Genomic DNA, 22,375 nt, shown 5'->3' with positions numbered 1-22,375 from the left:
CAGTTTAATATTTTTAGAGTAGTCTCACCAAAATATATAAATTTTCTTTTTAAACTACAACTGCTGGAATGGGAAACATACATAAATATTTAGGTGTATAAATGTAAATTATCTAGCAAGATCCTTAGGAAACTGTTGATGGTAATTGTCTCTGATGAGTGGGACTGAGAGTCTGGGTGGGATACAGTCTCTTTTTGTGGTTTGCAACCCTCGATGGTATTGACCGGTGGTATTGAGTCCTTTACATTGATACATGTTATTTTTATGATGATAAATAGATTTAAGGTTATTATAATAATTTGAAGAGATACAAATTATTTTTTAATTCATTAGCCATGAAACACTTTTCTCAACCAAAGCTTGCCTACCATGGATATTGTTGTCCTCATTTGACGGCTCAGAATGCTGAGTTAAAAGCAGTTAATTTGCCCAAGATAACAAAATAGCAGAGCAGGATTTGAACCCGTAGCCATCTTACACTTAGGTCTATCTATGCTCTTTCCCCTACTCCGTGCTTTGTCCTCCAGCACCAGTTCATTCCAGTAAGTTCTTTTCTTTCATTGCCCAAGTAACGAGGCCTGGCAAACCCCCTCCATCAGGCCACACATCTATGCCAAATCCTTGAATACCAATAAATACCTAAAACCGTGTTTCAAACTACACTATAAAATGTAAATAAGAATGACACATAGTTCACCTCAAGTTCATACACAGCAGCAATGTACAGGGTCAACAGTAAAACACATGGAAGAAGTTTAACATGAAATATTAGGCAAAGCCGGTTCTAAAGGGATGAAATAATAATCTTAGGAAAACTTAATTGTATGTCTGAATATATTATGACTGTGTATTTTGTTTATCTTTATGTCAAATAAAATATAACATTATTAGCAAATAGCAAATTATGGGTCACTGACTATGGTTTGGTTGTTTGCTTAAGGAAACATTTGTGATTGTTGAAAATTAATGTTTTTTAAAGGATGCTATAGTTATACACGAAGTTTATGAAGAAGGAGCAGCAGCCAGAGATGGAAGGCTTTGGGCTGGTGACCAGATACTAGAGGTATGTCATTTTGAATTTTATTTTATATCAGTAAATATGCTGACTCATCCACAAAGCCAGTTTATCTGTCTTCTACTCAGCTACGTCTTCACTGATTTCTTTCCCATTTAGCAAAACGCATATTCTTTTTTTTGGATGTACATTGAACAATTTGCTGGTGTAGAATCATGACAGATTATCAATCTACATCTGTCTGCGAATGCCTCTTTTAATTAAAAGGGAAAATACAGCTTATAGTTCTATAATTTTAATATCAAATGAGACTATATAATGCTGTGATTTGATTTATTTTTTGCCTTACTAAATTCCCTCCTAAAACCACTTATGTACAGACACACATACATAAACATATACACCTGATATTTTAAAGACCTTGCAGGTTAAATATTATTTTCTTAATCCTAAAAAGTCTTTATGTCAAATGGTGGTCCATGCCTTGCCACCAGTGTTTTCAAGTTGATAAAAATGTGGAATCTTCTCCCTTTAGGTGGTATGTGTTACTTATTAAAAATTGAAATGCCTAACTTTTTCAAATTGACTCTCATTTAGCAAAGTTGTTAAAGCCTTTGAAAAAGTACCAAAGCAGGCAATGTCTCAGCTCAGGAGCGGGTGAATGGGAAGCCAATGCCCTGCGTGCTGGTAGGCAGAACTAAAGAGCTTTCTCGATGGTGTGAAACCTTTAGGCAACATTTATTTATTTCATTGCATGAATTTAATTGAATAGTTAGAATTTTATGGTGGGCATATGCATTTTTGCTTTGCAACTTTAATATAGCACATTATGAATGACATCACAGAATTTTATTTATCCCCTTGGTGGTTCATTTCTGCCTCCCAAGATGAAACCAGAGATATAATTAGGAGCAGGAAACATAGGTGAGAAGGAGTTAAAGGAGAGGCCAGGCTGACTGCAAATTAAAATCAGACCAAATTACAGGGTTTCTCTGCAGGCCTTTACTGTGCTTCGTCATTGGATTAGGACACAGTCCCAGTAGGTTCATTAACGTACAAGTGTATGAGGTTAGAAAAATAAGCTAGGCCTCTTTGGGAATTGGCTTGACTGTGTTAGCACAACACAGTTTTTTAGTGGTCAGGAGTTTGGGGTTTTTGTTTTTTCCTCCCTAGATTTTCTAATTAATTGGTATTATTTTAATTGTCTTCTTAAGATGAATAGATTAAATATTAAAAATAATTCAGATGCATATATGCCTTGATTCTTATATGAATTATAAGTCCACAAATTATAATTTTCACTTGAAACTCAATCTAGTATGTTCATTATCTTGAGTGTGGTGATGGCTTCATAGGTATAAATACACATATGTTAAAACCTATCAAATTGTAACCTTTAAATATGTGCAGTTTATTTTATATCAATTATACCTCAATAAAGATTTTTTTTAAAACTATCTCTATTTTTATCAGCTAGAACCTTTGTAGCTGCTCTCTTCTATAAAGTATATTCATGCACAAGTGAACACTCAGGATGAACACAAAGAAGCAAATTTGTTTTAAGCGGAAGGAGAATTTAAAAGATCAAGTTAACCGTTTGCTGACATGTGGCAGAATTATATTATCCAGGCAGGATGGATGGACTGTACTTCTCGTGAAAGATGGCCAGTATAAGCTCCTCTCTCACTTCAGACAGGATCTAGTGCATAAGAGTATAACACGTGTTCAGTTGAGAAATGCAGTTATCAGTTTGGTCACGTAACATGTTCCTTTTCTAAGCAGCTTTAGATTCTGCATCGGGACTGGTTCTGGTTGGGGCTGGTGAGTACGAATGCGTAACGATGCAGAATCGGCCTGTGGCCTGCAGGTTTCCTGGAGAAGACAGGCCAGCTTTGGTGGAATATTTTGAGACCGTGAAACCAGGTGACCCTATATCAGTGCTTTTCCAAACGATGGCCTTTCCACTCAGGAAAGTCTTCTGCATTCTGCAAGCTGCCTTCCATGGTTTTCATACTATCCCCGTGTTAAAATTAAGACAAGCCAGATTTTGCCTCCAAGGATATAGCCTAATAATGTTTGGGCATGATAGAATTTATGATTCTATGATGAGCACAGACTATGTCTTCTTTCTGGTTTTCCTTTTAGGCCAGTCCCTCCTCTTGTCCTACCCAAACTGCCATTATCCCTTTCTATTTCGATGCAAGTGGGAGCAAAAAGAGTGGAGAGTGAAAGCCTGGTTTTCCTGGTGGAATAAAACAATGAGGACCTGCCGCCCTAGCTCAGTTACCCATTCCTTCTCAAGCCCTGGTTCACCCATTTCCCCACATGGCTGTCCTTTCAGGGTGCCATGCACTCCCATTAACAGCCGGGGCTTCCTATGGCCCTTTTGCTCAAATAGGGAGCCCTGCTTTTCCACCCTCCTCCTCTCTAATCAGTGTTATAAATAATGCATCCAGTGCTTCTAGAAGGCACTTCACGCAATCCCTCACTGCACAGCATTCTAGCCACACAGCGATGCTTCTCTCATTGGCACATTCAGTGAGGCCTTGATAAGCAGAGGAGCAAATGGAAACTGTGAACTTAGATCACTTTGATCTGAGCAGACACCTTAATGGTGGAATTTAGTAGAAACTGCTTTAGTAATATTAGAGCTTAATGACAGTGCTTTTAATTAAAAGTATATTTGTTAAGGCCTTTGAAAAGGTATTTAGAAACTTAGAAAGTTTACCTTCAATCCATGGAGGTAACCTTTTTTTTGTTTTTTGAATTGAGCAACAGAAGTGGTCTTGTGTGCCATCTATTGGAATACAGGAAAATAATCAGCTCGGACCACATTTCCTGGAAATATTGCTTTCCCCTTTGTTCTGTGGGTTTAATTCACAAACCTGCATAAGCCTAATGTAACAGTGATCATGCTGGGAGGAAAACAGCCCTGGCCGCAGTTACTTCGATTCCTTGTAAAATAACAACTTCTCACTTATGTTGGATATAACTTTGTGCCAAGCCCTGTGTCAAATGCTTCAGGCTGTTTATTCCATTTAATCTTTACAACACTAAGTAGAAATTATTATTATTGTCTCTAATTCACAGATGACATAGCGGAAGCTTGGCATAAGTAATTTACACAGAGTGTCACATAGCCAGTAAGCTGGAATCAGCACTTGAACTAAAGTCCATCTTTATCCAAAACCCATGTTCTTAACCACTGTTATTCTGGATTAGTTCATCTAAGTACACAGCCACCAAGACATACAGGAGAAAAGGAACTTGAAAATTAGGCTTTTAAACATTTTCGTAGCTCATATAATCGGCTTTAAATAACAGCTCAGAAGCCACCTTCTCTATGGAGGGTTCATTCTTTTCTCTTTTCTCTATAACTGTTCTTTGTGCCGCGGATGCTTCATCTTTCAAACGGTAACATTGGAAAAGCCTTGCACTGATGAAGGAACAAAGGTTCAGAGACGGGCTTGGCCCTCCAAGGCCGGACTAGAAGGAGTGGCACCGACATCATGGGGGTCTCATCCGTTCAGCCCTCTGCCTGGCTGTGGCCTCGGCCCATCCTTCCCGTTATTTTGGCTCTTTTCTCAGCTGTGACTTTGAGAGAATGAGCCTGACTCCCTTCCTTTGAGTCCACGGCTACTCTGCTCCTTAATTTCTCCCTGGTAACCAACATCAGTACTTGACTTTGTGGCAGGGGGATCCAGTGACCCACTGTAAGAGCACATTGCGAGGCCGCGTGGAACAGGGACTCCGGGCAGAAAGATTGTCTGGGTTTAAACCTTGGCTCCTCTACCTGCCAGCTATGTGACCTTGGCCGAGTCCCTTAACCTGGCCATGCCTCAGTTTCCTCACCTACAAATGGTAATAATAACAGTATCTATTTCGGAGAGTTTGCATAGGGATTAAATGAGTAAATAATCCTAAAGGGCCAGCACACAAGCACTATAGAAGTACTTAAGTAAAAAATGTGTTGGCTGTGGTCTCCATTTAACAGGAGAGGAAACAGATGCCCAGAGAGGATGCGTGACTTGCCCGAATTACCTGGCTTGCCAGAATCAGAGCCGCAGCCTTACTCAGTACATTGCTGTCTGATGCATGGTCCTGTCTGTGCTCACTCGGATCCAGATTCAAATGAGGAGACTTTAGAGGGTCTTTGACACTGTCGGAAATACTAGTCCCTCGTTTCCTTCTGGGCCTGTTCTGAAGTAGTTGTGATGTGAGCAGTTAAGAGTGAGGGTGTCCAATCCAATAAGCAACTAAGGGTAAAAATGCTGACCAAACACTAATATTTCTCTCCCTTTGATGTCAATTCAATGAGCTAGTTAGTTCCCGGCACGCTCCCTTGTGTGCTCGTGCTCTCTCCATCGATGCCACGGTAAAGTTCATAGCTATGAAATTTCATCGTCATGTGTACTAATCCACCCTCTGTGCTTATGTGGGTGAGGGATTGAAAGGGTCACCTCCTTTGTATTTGAAGCAGCTTGTACTTCCAGTGGTCACCACCTGTATGCTTTGGGAATGGCTGGAAATTTCTGGAGATTCTTTACTGGTTGGTTCGAGGAGTTCAAGCAGACAGAGCAGGCGGAGGCCCTGCCGTGGTAGCCCATGTCAGACACCCATTGTTCTAGGTTAATGGGATTGACCTGAGGAGCTCCAGCCACGAAGAAGCCATCACAGCTCTGAGGCAGACCCCCCAGCAGGTGCGGCTGGTGGTGTATAGAGACGAGGCACACTACAGGGACGAGGAAAACTTGGAGATTTTCCCTGTGGATCTGCAGAAGAAAGCCGGCCGAGGGCTGGGCCTCAGCATCGTCGGGAAACGGTAAGACATGCTGTGCGAGTCAAGATCTGCCTTTTCCTTCAGAGTTCTGGGGACACTGAAAGATAAAGCCTAATGTAAACTAATGATGGGATTGCTAAAACTAAGATATTATGAATATTTCAACAACATAGGTAATATTTCTGAGCAAGGTGTTATGAAAAAACTTGTCATATCATGATAGAACTCCAAGCCCAATCAACCCAGGCCATTATATTTCCTTACAGAGTGAGAACGGCTAGCAAGGTTCTTTCAACTAGCAGAATTACCTAGTAGATCTGAGGTTTGCAGAGGTGAATTAAGGCAACCCTACTTAAGAAACAGCTAATATCAAGAGGTAGATTTATACAATGTTGGGTTAAAAAAAATTGCTCCTGCGTGGAATACCATGTTAACTTCATACTATGTTAAAACTAGTTGAGTAGACATGGTTAAGAGATAAACATAAATTCTTCATGACAGTAGTTTTCTATTAAGAAAGATGTCCTGCTGAGGAACACTCTTACGCTGCTGGTGGGACAGCAAATTAGTGCAACCTCTGTGGAAAAGAATTTGGAGATACCTCCAAGAGCTAAAAATAGAAATATCATTCGATCCAGCAATAGCACTATTAGACATCTACCCAAAAGAGCACAAAACATTCTATGATAAAGACATCTGCACCCGAATGTTTATGGCAACACAATTCACTATTGCAAGGATGTGGAAACAACCCAAGTGCCCGTCAATCCGTGAGTGGATTATTAAAATTTGGTATATGTTTACAATGGAATATTACTCAATCATAAGAAACGACAGTGATCTAGCACCTCTTATACTTTCCTGGATTAAACTTAAGTCCATTATCCAAAGTGAGGCACCACAAGAGCAGAAGAACGGGATCCACTTGTACTCGCCATCAAATTGGTACTAACTGATCAACACTAGGGTGATCACACGGCAGTAATACTCTCCAGGGATTAAGGGAATGGGTGGGGGGTGGTAAACCCACAACTAAAGGACACAGGGAGCATTGTAGGGGGAAAGGGCATGCCTTTAACCCTCGCTTGGGTGAGGCAAAGACATAAAGTGTAACCATAATGTTTGTACCCTCATAATACCCTGAAATATAAAAAAAAAATTCAAGTTTAGTATATAAAAAAAGATGTCCTGCTGAACATGGTAGTATGTGCCTGTTGTCGCAACTAATTGGTCGGCTGAAGTGGGGGGATCACTCGAGGCCAGGAGTTCTGTATGATAAGGTCTGTGAATAGCCACTGTACTTCAGCCTCCTGGGCAACATAGCAAGACCCCATTTCTCATAAAAGGAAAAAAAGAAAGGTGTTTCAAAAATAATAGTTTGCACCAAAAATGTAGGTATATAGATCCTGTGGCTAGACTGCCCTTTTGAAGTCTGTACTGCTTACCCATGGGATGAGAATTACATCCCATGTAATGAGAATTACAGTATTTGTTCCAGGATGATATTAGTAAATTTCTCTTGCAGTGAATTAGAAAGGTAAGTAATATCTTGAACTGTAAGTCTAGCTTCCATGGTTTACTGGCTTTAGGTATCTAGTATGTATTTATTCTAACGGGGCTGTAGGATTTCCAGGTGGTACCCCAATATGGCCAATATGGGCTTAAAACACATACAACATTTATTCATTAAGTTTGATGTCTCTTGTGGGTTCAGTTTGCAACACTCCAAAACAATTACGTTAGTAACATCAAAGATCACTGATCACAGATCTCCATAACATATATTAATGACAAAAAAGTTTGAAATATTACAATGATTATCAAAATGTGAGACAGAGACACGAAGTGAGCACATGCTGTTGGAAAAATGGCTCCGTAGGCTAGCTCAGCACAGGGTTGCCACAGACCTTTGATTTGTAAAAAACACAGTGTTTGCGAAGTGCAATGAAGTGAAGCATAATAAAAGGAGGTATGCCCATGTACCGTTTTAACACAAAGATAAATCGTCCACATGTGACAAGACAAAGGGGCTTGGGTCAAGTTGGTTTTACATCTGTTATGTTTTGTGCCCTCACAGACCTCTGGTGACTAGCCTAGTGCTCTTGTGCAGCAGTCTGTTGTTATTGAAATTAAAGTATTAGCCGCCGTTTCTGAGTACTGATTTTGTACCAAGCATTGTGCTGTCATGATCTGATATTTTTACTTCAGCACCATAAAACCATCGCTCTGAAAATGCCGAGTTTCCTATATTTCTAAAAAAGCCGAGTTTCCTACATTTCTAAACAAAATCAGTGCACATCTGGGTGCAGAGCAACTAACAGAGCCAGGGTCGAAGTTTGCTTTCTCGTTTTGGCACATGTGTATGCCTGGGAAGACTTCATTTAGACTAATGGATTTTCCTTTATTATCATTTAGTGGATTGAGGAAATGGTTTTCATACAGCACCAGTATTTCAGGTTAAGTTTGAAAGGAACATTCACATTCCTTAGCACAGAAACTTCCATTGCAAAGGATCCAATGTATTAGCTCTCTAAATTCACAATTCTCTTTGACTAACAATTCTACCACTGGGAATTTCTCTTAAAGATATACATGCAGATATTCACTGCACATTGTTTGCAATAGCTAAAGAATGGAAATAACCTATATGTCCATCAATAGGTTACTGATAAGTGAAATCATGGAACATCATAGAATAGTATGTAGCCATAAAAAAAAAATGAAGAGGGCCGGGTGCAGTGGCTCATGCCTATAATCCTAGCACTCTGGGAGACTGAGGCGGGTGGATCATTTGAGCTCAGGAGTTCGAGACCAGCCTGAGCAAGAGCGAGACCCCTGTCTCTACTAAAAAAATAGAAAGAAATTAGCTGTACAACTAAAATTATATAGAAAATAATTAGCCGGGCATGGCAGCGCATGCCTGTAGTCCCAGCTACTTGGGAGGCTGAGGCAGGAGGATTTCTTCAGCCCAGGAGTTCGAGGTTGCTGTGAGCAAGGCTGATGCCACGGCACTCTAGCCCAGGCAAAAGAGTGAGACTCTGTCTCAAAAAAAAAAAAAAAAATGAAGAGGCTCCAAGTGCTAATAAAAACCAATCATCAAAGCAAAGTTAAAGAAAACAAAACTGGAGGAAAAAAGGAGTGTATGTATCCAATCACAAACACACATGTGTGTTATGCATGGAAATACTTGGTTGTGCCAATACCCCACTGTTGTATGGTTTTGACAGAAATGGAAGCGGAGTATTTATTTCTGACATTGTGAAAGGCGGAGCTGCAGACCTGGATGGAAGGTTGATTCAGGGAGATCAAATCTTATCTGTGAATGGGGAGGACATGAGAAATGCCTCACAGGAGACAGTGGCCGCCATCCTCAAGGTGAGTTGCTAGGCTGCTTCCTGCCCAGCTGGCACAACTAAAGTCCAGTGGGAACTGTTCCCATCTAGCTTGATTATAAAATGGGCTGGATTTTATACTGACTCTGATTTTTACTAGAAATCTAATCTTTGATTATTTTAAGTGATCAGGAATAGTTTTAAAAGAAAAGCTCTGTTATATTGACTAACAGAATTGAAGGGAACCCGCTTTGGGATTTCCAAGCTAGTTTTTCATAGTTGTGAGAATTCCAAGTACCCATGATTGCCCTCTACGTGCATTTGACGGGATGGGCTCTCCTAGAGTCCCAGAATTCATCCTCCTCCCTCCAGGGCTATGTCAGGGAACATGTGATTGTGAATTTGTCAGTTCTAGCTTTTATTACTTGAGGGAATGGTAAAGCTTATCTAGACCAATTCCTTCATTTTACAAATGAAGTTTAGAAAGTAGAATAAGGCTGGGCACAGTGGCTCACACCTGAATGTCAGCACTTTGGGAGGCTGAGGTGGGAGGATCATTTGAGGTCAGGAGTTTCAGACCAGCCTGGCCAACACAGTGAGATCCTATCTCCACAAACATAAAAATTAAAAATTTTACCAGGTGCAGTGACGTGCACCTACAGTCCTAGCTACTTGAGAAATCGAGGTGGGAGGATCGCTTAAGCCCAGAACTTCAAGACTGCAATGAGCTATGATCACACCACTACACTCCAGCCTAGGCAACAAAGTGAGACTGTGTTTCAAAAAATAATAATAATTAATTAAAAGAATGACATGCCCAAGATCACAAAGCTCTGCTTGAGTGGTTTTTCCACTGCCCAAGCCATTTCTCACTGAGTTGTAGAGATGTTAAGATTCAAAATTCGCTCCCAAGTGTCTGCCACATGGACCTTACTTCCCTTGGAAGAAACCGATTAATAATTTTTATTCAACTATAACCAGGTACATCATTTTATTCTGTGTTTCAGAAATAGCCGTGGAAGCTTTTGCAAAGGCAAATTTTGTTTCACTTTAAAATTCTGATTTCCTGATAAAGTCAACTATCAGTTATTACCCAAGAGAAGATATGTATTTGTAGATTATCTGCACATTTGATGTTTCTGTCCTCTTCACCACTTTTTCTTCATTATTTTGCTGTTCATGAATACTTTCATCAGAAGAGGGAAGGAAGAGAAAAGAGGGGAATTGAAATCTCATCCTTTTAACACATTTAAAGAAGTCATGAGATGAATGCTGTTGAGTTTTTAAATTATTGTGTTTTGTTTGGCTGTTGGATTACTGACTTTCCTTTTTGCCTGGTGCTTTTATAATTCACAGCTGCAGAGATGAGTGGAGGCTCTGCTATGATATTCTAGAACATACATGCTACTGCTTTTCATTTCTATTCTGTTCTTGCCTTCCCAAGTGTGCACAGGGTCTTGTGCAGCTAGAGATCGGAAGACTCCGAGCTGGTTCGTGGACCTCGGCAAGGAAGACATCACAGAACAGTCAGGTGGTTGATGGCTTCCCGTCAGACCGACTCACTCCTCTGCCCCCATTGGGAGAAAGTTCCCCATTTGATAAATGAGTGTTTGGAAACAATGTCTCATATGTAGCATATTCATAGCACCAAGTTCAGTGTATTTTCATGTGTTTGAAATAAAAAGAAAGGTGGGATAGAAATTCATTAATACCTAGATTTTTCTCTCCTATATTGCCTGCAAATGTTTTCCTAGAACCCCTTTTCTCTTCTATTAGTTCTATATTGCCTATGTGTGCATGTCCACAGCTGTGTTTATTTAAAAAAAAAAAAAAACAGGCAACATCTGGTGGCAATTTGACCCTCATTAGCACAACATTGTTCTATTCATTCAATTAAATATTGCTATAAAGTTAACTTGTGACTAGCCACTCACACATGCTGAGGGCAGTTAATGGTGTATTCCTAGGAGAACGAAGTGTGGGGGTTTCTCCTGTGGGAGAGAGGCCTCGGTGGGTGATATTTTGTGGGTTAGCAAACATCTTATGTTTATTTGCAAGGCTGATGTAAGTGCTACTTTTTTTTTTAAGAAAGGATATTTCACTGTATTTTTTCCATTGTAATGGCTGACAAAATCAAGGTAGTAGACTATGTGTTTAGTCCTATTTGGTACACAATGAAAGTACAGAAACTCGCACGTGACTCCTTATTCTCTTCTTTGGGTTATGGATAGGTCTTTGTTTTGAGGTTAAAAAGACAACTTTAAGTCCTCCCTGGTTGCCTTAGACTTAAAGGCTCTCGAAGGCCTTTGTTGAGAAGATGCTCTGATTTTGTGGTTAGCACGTAGGTATGTCTCGCTGCACCTAGTCGCACGGTATTAGTTGCGTCTTTTGCGTCATTGGTGTTAGAAAATGAGTGAGGAAAAATACTGTTGTTCAAATAGGATTTCAGACTAGCTGGCTTGTCTTAGGGAATCTTCAGAGCAATCAAACCCAATAAATACCATGTTAAGTTTGGAATTTTTTTGTGTGTGCATTTCTGGGTCATATAATATAATGGGCAGCAAAGGCCTAAGACGCTGCTGCTGTCAGATTCCACGAGTGAACAGTTAGTGATGATTCTGACCAGACTTGTATCGACAGTGGGAACTGAAGATGCAGTTTGAAGGCCCCTCTAGAGAAGGGTTGTTCTATACTCAAAGTGATTTCTAGGCTTTTTCTCAGGGATCAGGAGGGGCCTGGGGAGGAGGTATCTGAGGTTAAGGTAGCAGCAGATGTCTTCTTCCCCTTTGTAAGTGGTATTTTTATACTTTATCCTCCCCATCCCAGGCTTAACACATGGCTTCTCCTTAATGGAAGACTTGTGTTTGTTGAATGATTTCCTTAAAGCCTCGTTGTACACGGGAGATTAGAATGCAGGATGAGTATGAGAGAGCTGTCAGAGTATGAGAGAGCTGTGCAGAGGAGGTTCCACTGGGTCTCCGAAAGAGGTCTGGGGAAAAGGAGAAGGCATCTCTGACAGAGAGTAGCATACACAAAGGCACAGAGGGGTGACAGTAGTTTGTGTGTTTCAGGAAGAGTTCAGACTGCCAGATAGAGCGGTGGGTTTCTGTCCTTCCTGAGCATCTTCATGATTGTGTTTCATGTATACAGTCGAATATATGTGAGAGTCTTCGTGATTGATAAAGTTCACACTCAGGTTAAATACAGAGCTAGCAAGTTTAGAAGCCGTATCATTAAATGTCCGAAAAGAAAAAAAACCCCATCATAACCATTTGTCTGATATATGAATGTGAGCATCATATTTTGGAAACCTGGAACAAATTATCAAATACTTTAACCTCCTTGCACAGAATTTTTATTTCAGAGGGTAGAAGTTTAATTCAATTAAAAAATCGTAAATATATTTATCGTCCACTTGTCCTTAAAATTATGGCTGAGATGACATGAGAGTTTGCCCTGTTTGGCTAATTAGAAGAAGACTGGTAGCTGACTGTAATAAAAATTTAAAAAGGGTGTCTTCCACCATCATGAGTTGAAGACCCTGACCCTGGTGGACAAAAGGAAGATTCCATTGCCAACATCTTCACATCAGACCTATTTAGAGAGGTCAGGACTCTGTAGGGACACAGATTTGCTTCTGGTAGTTACCAGATAGGGAGATCAGTGCCTTCTTTTGAGGGCTAAGGAGATTATAACTTATTGACTGAATTCATAGGAAGTGCGTTCATTAAGAGAGAATTTCTAGCCTGGGGGCCAACAAGCCTCTTCTTTTATAACGGCTTTTCCCCCCAACCAGGAATAAGTATCTCTACTCTGCAGAGGAAAATGTGTATTGGAAAAAACACTTGAGGAATCTTTTCCTCAGCCAGGCAAAGGCCGTGTTTACAAAGGCCTCAGCAAACACATTATTCTGTGATTTTTTTTTTTTAGGCAAAAGTTATAATATGCTATACTTTCTCAAGTCTGAGTAGTTATCTATTGTAGTAGCATTTATTTAAATTATATCCTTTCAAGAAAACTGTAAAAACACTCCTTTAAATATATATATCCACTGTGAAGTATGCTGATACCTGAAACTTACTTTGAAATGAATCTTAAAAAAAAAAAAAGATGAATTGAGTGATGAATAGATGAATGGATGTGTGATAAAATGTAGCAAAATATTGACTGGAATCTAGGTGGTGTATATATGGGTATCTAGTGTATATAATTCTTTCAACTTTTCTGTATATTTGAAATTTTTCATATTTAAAATATTAAACAACTTATATCATAGTTAAGGAAATGGACCAAGTTATGATTTATCAACTAATAATAATAATCTTAGGCTTAGCTTAAAATTTTGATATGCAGTTAGGCATAGGCTTAATAATTTGGTAGAAAAATTATTCATTGTTGGCTATATTGTCTGTGTTAGAAAGGGCCTTCACTATGTATACTATTTTCATTGAATAGCCACTAGCCATAAATGACCACCCGCTATAGACCTCAGCTATTTATTTAAATGAATAAAAGGACAGGTAATGGAGGGATAGCAGATTGGACTAAATTATTACTGACTCTAGCAAAATCTTTAAGGAAAAAAAATGTTATCACTGAAAAAGCCTTTTTCCCTTGATATTTGCTGGTTTCTCCTACAATTGAAGGTTTTGTTTGGTCAAGGTTCTGTTAATAAGGTTTTATTATACTTGTTTGAGCAAAATATACAAGACACTTTAGGTAATAAGGGAACACATGTTGACCATAACCCCAAATGACACATAGCGCCCATCAGCTAACTGTATATAAACACTATGTAGCAACATAGGAAAATGTTTGTGATTTTATGTGGAGCAAGGACAGCTCAAATGATTGTATGTTCTCTACCTCAATGATTGCAACTGTATATAAAAGCATACGTAATGGAGAAAACAGTGGAGCAAACACTTAACTGGGATTGGTCTGGGGCGGTGAGAGAATAAGTGTGGGTGATTTTTGTTTTCTTTCTTGGCCTCTTCAGGATTTTCTGTGAGTTGGTTATGGTGACCTCAGTAATTGACATACCAATGAGGAGGATGAAATTGTAGGGCCAAGTCAGTGTCTGCACGCAAGTGACCGCTGGGGTCTTTTTTTTTTTTTCCAGGGGAGTCAGCACAGCACACACAGCAGCTGCCGTCCCTCCCTCGCCCCTGTCGTCGCCGGCCTGCAAAACCTGGTCGGCACAAAAAGAGGTTCAGATCCTGCCCAGAAGAACTCAGGTATTATGTGGACACACCCCCGGCAAAACCATCCTGTTACCCAAATTCAAAAAAAAAGAAAAAAATTAAGCAATTTGATAAAACAGTTTTTCATCTTTAGTTTGAATGTTTTTGAATCTTTGAGCTTGGCCACGTAAGCCACAAGTGTTCTGAAAGGCTGGTCCGAAGGAAGGAGCGCTATAGGGATTCCTTTTTAGAAATGTACCTTTAATGTACACAAATCACATGAAAAACAGAAAAGCAGAAAGCTGGAGTGCATCATAAAGTAAAACTCTTTTCAAAGAGAAAGTTAATAAATTCCTGGTCACTGGAACGTCGGAAGTGTGAATACCATTGGGGGTGGGGCAAGGGGTCTTTTTAAGTCTTTTTTGGGTGGAGGGTTATCTTTGATAAATGTAGAAAAATGTACAATGAGGCACAACTGGCTCATCCTCCAAGCATTTAATCACATGTTCTAGGCAGCTGCTGTCACAGTCCATCAACTTTTGTGAGACCACACGATTATGGCCACATCTATCTCAAACAGAGAGCACTTTACAATAGAGGACATGGCCCTGATGACTTGGCTGCCAGTCTGGATGTTGAGAAAGGGTGTGATTCCTTTTTCCTTTAGTGTCCCTCTCTTGAAAGGCCTAGAAAATGGTACCATTTTCATGGAATGATATTATATCCTAAATATATGATCTCTTAATTTTAAAAAGTCAACTGTGTTGTTTCTTTATTTATAGGCACAGACATGGTGCCAAGGACCGTTGAGATAATCAGAGTAAGTCAGTTATTTGGCTATTTTTTTTTGTCTGGTTTCTGTTAGATTTGCATAAAATGTACATTTTCTACTTAATACACTTTATTGGATTGTTAATGCACTCTTTCAATTACTGAAGTAAAAATGTTGTCTGTGTAACATCAATAAATAGACTTAGACAAATACAGTAGAGCACACAGATGACCACTATGGATTTTTTGACAAATCCCATCCACTATATTTTGTGTGTGTATGTGGGTATTTTCTTGACAGAACAAAAAGTATTATTGTGTAGAACATACTAAAGTATTTTTGACAGCATAAAGGATGATTTTTTTAATGATAACATAGTATTCCATCATATGTGCTGTAATTTTCTTAACCAGCCTCCTCTTATTAAACAATTAGCGTATTTGTCAATTTTTGCTATCTTTTATAGCAAGACTTCTTTATATTTCCACTTTTGCCAATAGCACAGGTAATTTCCTCAGGATGAATTCCTAGAAATGAAATTGTTGGTATGAAGGAAGAAGTTAGCAGGAAAATAATCAAAGAAAGAAATTGTTGGGTTAAAAGCCATGCTTATTATTGATGGCTTTTATACATGTTGCTAAATTGCCCTTTTGAGAAGATTGTGTGAGATGCCTTTCAGTTCATAAATTTGTCAAACCCTCGTTTTCAAATATCTAGAATATTAGAAAGTAGACTTTTATTTTGATCGCTTTGATCATAAATTTGGGTCTCCAGAAGTAATAAAAAATTATGACCCTGTTGCAATCATAGCATTCAGCTGCAGTCAAGTAATATCCAGCATAGCTTAGCCCTCTGGGTCCAGTCATCCTTTGTTGGAGGCACTCTACCATTTATTAGCTGTCTTCTTGCTAGGGCTGCCATAACAAAATACTGTAGGCTGGGTGGCTCAAACAACAGAAATTTATTTTCTCACAGTTCTGGAGGCTGGAATTCCAAGATTTAAGGTGTCAGCAGGTTTGGTTTTTCCTGAGGCCTCTCTCCTTGGCTTGCAGATAGCCACCTTCTTGCTGTGACCTCACATGGCCTTATCCTTGTGTCTCTCATCTTTCCTGGTCTCTCTTATTTCTGATCTCTTCTTATAAGGACATCAGTCAGATTGGATCAGGGCACACCCTAGTGGCCTCATTTTAAAGGCCTTGTCTTCAAACAGTCACATTCCAAGGCACTGGTACTTATGGCTTCAACATGTATATTTCAGGGGGACACAATTCAGTCCATAACATTAGCTCTATAATATTTAGCAAGTCAACCATGATTTTCTTGTCTGTAGAATGGGGTGATAACATTAACTTACTTCAAAGGTAAATATTGTTGTGTGTATTAAATGAGGTAATACATGTAATATACTTAGTACCTACTTGATCATGAATGCCTAGGAAGTGGCATCTGTTACTATTGGCTACAACTTTGACTAAATCTGCCTTATTTGTTCCCAGTATCTTTCCACCAGAGTGATAACTCAGATGTTCCTATCATGGGGAAGTTAAATATACCAAAAGCGTACATAATTGTGGATAAATTAAGGAAACATTATCATGATGCATTTAAACAAAGCCAAATTATTGCATAAATTTCTCCTTATTCCAAGATCTCTTAAAAATAATATCATTTTATGTTTCCTTAGTCATTTCAACTACATGTTTTTACAGGCCTTTATAATAAGGCTTGCTCCTACCAACCCTGTTCTCTCACACACGGTCCAAGCAGAAACTCCGTAATAAAACACATCTTGCCATTTTGCACACAAGGGTTGATTATTGATGCATTCAAAAATTTAGGTTAGACACGAACCCTTTGAAAACAGGATCTAAGCTACCCGTGACCAGAGAGATCAGCATTGCCATTATTCTGTCTCGTAGGTATGACATGGCAGCACTGATGATAATGTTAATAGGAATAATTCCTCATACTTACATGAGACAAGTTTTTAAAGTTCTTGCATACACGGTTTCTGTTGTCACTTTGTTCTCTTTGCGTTTTCAACTTGAGATATAATTGATTTACATTGAGCTGAGTATATTTTTAAATGATCACTGTAAACTGTGGAGGCCTTGCAACCGTATACTTCCCTTTACCACAGCCACCGCTGACACTTAGGCCACAGTTGTCATATGCTTGTGTCTACATAAATCGAGAACTCCACTGAACAGTGCTATGATTTTTGTTTTCAACCGTCTAAAGAACTTAAGAAGAAAATTGGTCACATTTTCCTGATTCCCTGCATGCTTGCTGGGTAGTTTAGGACTTTATTCTGGACCTCATGAATGTCATGTTGTGTAGTTGTTTAGACTCTGAAGAATGTTGATGCTTATGCTTTAACAGACAGTCAACCCAAGTAGGCTCAGACTGCAAGTTCTGGCTCACCTGCTGTGGGCGGTGGTTCAAACCTCAGTTCAGTTCTCCAAACTTGAGCTGTGCTGCTTTGGGTCTGTCCTACACAGACATAGCCTAGAATTGAGCCTGAGAGTTCTGTGGGTTCACACATGGAATTAGGGGATCCCCTTTCTCCAGTTCTCTTTACTCTAGTTTTCTTCCTTTCTTCCTTTCTGCTTTTTTCTCTAGTTCCTCTAGGCAGAAAGATAGTTTCCATCTGGATTTCAGCAGTTCACCCCACCTTTCCAGCTCCTTGACTGGGAATCACCATCAGGACAATCACGCCAGGAAAAAAAAAAAACCTGGGAAATTACCCCCTGTTGTGGTTTCTCCACGTTTTGACTCTCCACCGCACTTTATTTTGTTTCTTTATGCTTCTGAGGCCGCAGGTAGTTGTTTTTTACATTTTCACAAGACTTCTTAATCGTAATCAGCAGGAGAGAGATGCTGCCATATGTGTATGCCACCTTGCCAGAACTGGAACTTGTCATTTTTTTCTTTTTGTGATTTTTAAAATATGAACCCAGTGAATCAGGCATGGGGAAAACCTGGACTAGAGCCAGGTCTTTTCACCAGGGTCCGTCTTAGGGAACATTCTCAGCCACATTTTACTTCTCTCTCCAAACAGTTGTGACTACAGTGAGTGTCCTCTCAGATCCTTTGTTTTAACGCAGTCTTTTAGAGCCAAGTGTGTTCACACCCAGAAGAGCATGGTACGTGCGGCAGTTTAAATCATAAACACCATATGAGAACATACTTGCCAAGTCTGCGTCAGAATTGGCCACTAAACTAAGCAGTAGCATAGGGTGTTTTGTTTCTTTATTTATTCCTCCTGTTGCCTTTTACTGAGCCTTTTCATTAGGCCGGGACTGTGCTGTATCATCTCATTTAATCCTCAAACCAACACTGTGAGGTACATAGTATTCTTTGCATTTTACACATCAAGATGGCGGCTCTAAGAGGTTTTCAGCCTAAATAACAAATGGACAGAGGCTTTCTAGAAGAAAATGATGTTTATTCAGAATTAGGGCATTCCAATGGGAATACATGTGCCATAGTAAACTACGTGCATATTCAGGGAAGTAAAGGAAGACAAAGATTTTTAAAGGAAAAATGAAGAATATTACATAATTGTTTTAGGATAATTATCTTTGGCAGCAAAGATCAATAATAAGGGTGATACCAGTTCGAGGTTGGCCAGGCAGTTGCTGGACGGATGGCCTTGCAGAAGTTTTTTTGGGTTTTGTGTGTGTGTGTGTGTGTGTGTGTGTGTGTGTGTGTAAGGTTGCAATGGCCTTCATGCAAGATTATGGTTTTTGCAGTCTTTTGTGATAGTTTTTGTTATCAGACACACAAGCATGAGAACCCTCTCTTCATAGCATTCCCTGGCTCTATTTGTCAGGGTTTTGTTTTGTTTTTTTAACACAAGAGACTCCATTTTGATTCTGGCAACTTTCACAAAGTTAAGTAACTTCCCCCAAGAACCCACAGCTAATTAAATGCTAGAGCCGAAATATAGGGCTTTCAGGCTCCAAAGGCCCTGTGCTTGACTCTTGTGTTATCCTGGCCTCCTGCATCGTGGGGGGATTTTGTTCAACAACTATCTGGGGACAATCAGGTTGTGGCTCTTTATTAAATATATAAGCGTTATGTTTTCTTTCTTTTTTAGGAGCTCAGTGATGCCCTTGGAATCAGTATTGCTGGAGGAAAAGGAAGTCCCTTAGGAGATATCCCTGTATTTATTGCCATGATTCAGGCCAGCGGAGTGGCTGCACGTACACAGAAGCTTAAAGTAAACAAGAGAGGACGCACTGAAGTGCTAACAGCATGTGGTGGGGTGGGAGAGGAAGTTGCAGCCACAGGCACCTTGTTTAAAGTTAGAATTCCAATAGCCATCAGAGACCCATGCTGAGGGCAAGATGCATTAGAGAAACTTTATACCTGAAATTCATTAGGTCCCTGGGCATATAAAAATATTATTGTTTGTATCAAAGCTTCTCAATAAAAGAAGAAATTGCAGCTCCTTTGCAAACCTTTCCATACCCTTTTAAGCACCTCATTCCACCCAAAATGACTTTCAACTGAGAGAGTCTTCCCTGAACCCAAAGAATCAACATTTTTACAATTTTTTTTCCTGTTGCCCCTTCATCTTAGGTAGAAAAATGAAGCAGAAAATATTTGGCTTCCTCATTAGAGCTTTATTGAACAGTTAATTTGTACACCCTGCTATTACTGGAGAATGGATGTATGAAACACCACCATTACCGAAATACAGAAGAGGCCTACTGTGCCTTTTAATAATCAAATCTGACCCCCTTCTTGTTTCTCTGATTGGTCTATATGTGGGGAAAGCCAAAAAACATTCCTCATGCTTCTCGAACATGCATACACAGTAGAAACACAGAATCTTCACAATAGCCGCAAATGGGAAATATGATTTACAAAGAATTTTAAGCATTCTTCTCAAATTTAATTTTTCTTAATGATAGTGATTTTCTGCCACTTTTGTACCTCCAGGTTGGAGATCGGATTGTCAGCATTAATGGGCAACCTTTAGATGGGCTGTCTCACGCGGACGCGGTTAATCTGCTGAAGAACGCCTACGGGCGCATTATCCTGCAGGTATTGCGATCAATGGAGCACGCAGCTGCACCAGGCAGATAAGTGGCGTGCAGAAAAGATTGAGCGTCACTGGCAGTAGGCATCGCCACCCAGCGGGGTGCTTGCTGATGTGAATTATGAAGGTTGAAAGCAAGACATTATTATTTTTATTCAGAAATTCTTTAATGCCACCCATACAGGCAGTGAGCATGATTATATGAAAGCATAACAAGGGGAGAAAAATTACTCTTTGCTTCACGTGATAAATCAACAAGGCTTTTAGCTTCCAGCATTCTTTTGTAAATCAAAGTTTGCAAGGCACGAAAAATGATTTCTTTTCTTATGCCCAAAGACTTACTGAACTGCTCAAGTGCTGTTTCTTCCTCTCCCCTTAAAGGAAGAGAAAAATACAGTGCTCTTTTTCCTGTAGCACAGATGATTGGCAACACCGTTAAATTCTCACTGCATAGTAGGCATCAACCAAGGCAGACAATTATTTATCAGCTGTGGTCCCCAAGAGTATTGTTCAGAAGGACAGGGAAATAGACCAGGAAGTAAAAGCAAAGTGTGCTGTTAATTACCTCTGCTTATATTTCAGCATTTTACATGTCTCTGAGATTGATACCAGACAGTGATTGCCAGGCAGCATACTGGCAGTGAGCTTCATTAACAAGTCTCCCCAAAAATGTATGCTTGTAATCACCATACTTCTGCAGAGGTTGTATAAAATGGCTTATAGGTAAAAAGAATAAAACCCACCGTTTACTACCTTAGAGTAGCCCCCCAACCTTTTTGGCACCAGGGATCAGTTTCATGGAAGACACTTTTTCCATGGATGGCAGTGGGGGGGGATGGTTTCAGGATGATTCAAGTGTATCACATTTATCGTGCAGTCTAACCTCTCTGCTAGTGATAATCTGTATTTGCAGCCACTCCCCAGTGCTAGCATCACCGCTTCAGCTCCGTCTCAGATTATCAGGCATTAGATTCTCATAAGGAGCACAAAACCTAGATTCCTCGTGTGCGCAGTTTACAGTAGGGTTCGCGCTCCTGTGAGAATCTAATGCCACCGCACTGATCTGCTAGGAGGCAGAGTTTATGCGGCAATCCGAGCAATGGGAGAGGCTGTAACTACAGACAAAGCTTCTCCGGCTCACCCTCTGCTCACCTCCTGCCATGTGGCCTGGTTCCTAAAAGGCCATGGAGCAGTGCTGGTCTGTGGCCCAGGGATTGGGGACCACAGCCTTAGAGAGAGGGCTGGCCAGCCACTCAGGTAATTCTAGCCTTAAAATAAGAAGTCCAAATTGAAAAACCATTACGTTTGGGAGAACCAATTTGTGGTGTTTAACTCTAATATCTCAGCGGTCTAAGTCCAAAGTGCCAAAACAGACGTTGAAAAGGTAAACGGTTTTCAGCATGTATGAAGGGGATCATGAAAATACTGTCGGTAGTTTCAAGGAAGTTTATGTGATAGGCCAAATATTATTAAATTATTTGGGTCCTCGAGTTTCTGTTGAACACAAACAAAAACACAATGTGGATTGGCCTAGAATCTGCTTCCTCTCAACTCCTTGTCCTCACTTTCAATGGAAGCTTACATAGTTACCTCGCATTCCTCCCACCACACCTGCAGATCCTTTGCTTTTTAAAATGGTTTACTGTGCTCAATGGTCCTTCGAGGTAGGAGTTAGGTCTGCTGACCCATAGAGGATGTAAGTAAGTGCAGCTCTTCCATCTCAGAGCTGTGGCCCATTGGCTATTCAGAGCTTAGGAAGATGTTACTCTACATGATAACTGTGACGAAAGTCTTTCCCTTAGCAAAATCTGGTATTATTGATATTTTCACACCCTGGTATAGTCTGTTCAGCTCCATCTTCACAAAGAAATAACAAGACACAATTTCAAAGTATGATATTAACTAAATTTAAAAAGTACCTTCCAAACTGCCATGGTTATTTTTGAAAGAGTTATTTTTCCTGTTTCTGTATTTTAAGAAGAAAAGTGACATCTGGTTTCAAAATGTTCTCTTGCACTAATCACATTAGTTGGTCTTTTTATTTTCTAATATGTGCTGTTAAAAGGTTAATGGGGGCCAGGCGCGGTGGCTCACGCCTGTAATCCTAGCACTCTGGGAGGCCGAGGCGGGTGGATCGTTTGAACTCAGGAGTTCGAGACCAGCCTGAGCAAGAGTGAGACCCCTTCTCTACTTAAAATAGAAAGAAATTGGCCAAACAACTAAAAATAGAAAAAATTAGCCAG

At 39.9% G+C, this 22,375-nt stretch overlaps 1 protein-coding gene across 1 annotated transcript in view; it reads left to right on the top strand.

The window, feature by feature from the left end:
• INADL (InaD-like (Drosophila)) overlaps positions 1-22,375 on the top strand; it is a 339,614-nt gene that overhangs the window by 305,205 nt on the left and 12,034 nt on the right. Inside the window, exons 30-37 of the mRNA XM_012639332.1 lie at positions 980-1,063; positions 5,644-5,837; positions 9,023-9,170; positions 10,572-10,658; positions 14,250-14,364; positions 15,093-15,130; positions 19,185-19,307; positions 20,033-20,137. Of these exons, the coding sequence (XP_012494786.1) occupies positions 980-1,063; positions 5,644-5,837; positions 9,023-9,170; positions 10,572-10,658; positions 14,250-14,364; positions 15,093-15,130; positions 19,185-19,307; positions 20,033-20,137 (894 nt within the window). The remainder of the gene's footprint in view (positions 1-979; positions 1,064-5,643; positions 5,838-9,022; positions 9,171-10,571; positions 10,659-14,249; positions 14,365-15,092; positions 15,131-19,184; positions 19,308-20,032; positions 20,138-22,375) is intronic.

Source organism: Propithecus coquereli, unplaced genomic scaffold, assembly GCF_000956105.1.
Source record: "Propithecus coquereli isolate 6110/MARCELLA unplaced genomic scaffold, Pcoq_1.0 Scaffold14, whole genome shotgun sequence".
Taxonomy (NCBI): domain Eukaryota; kingdom Metazoa; phylum Chordata; class Mammalia; order Primates; family Indriidae; genus Propithecus; species Propithecus coquereli.
Note: the sequence above shows the minus strand (reverse complement) of the source record. Positions and strands in the feature narration are given on the sequence as shown.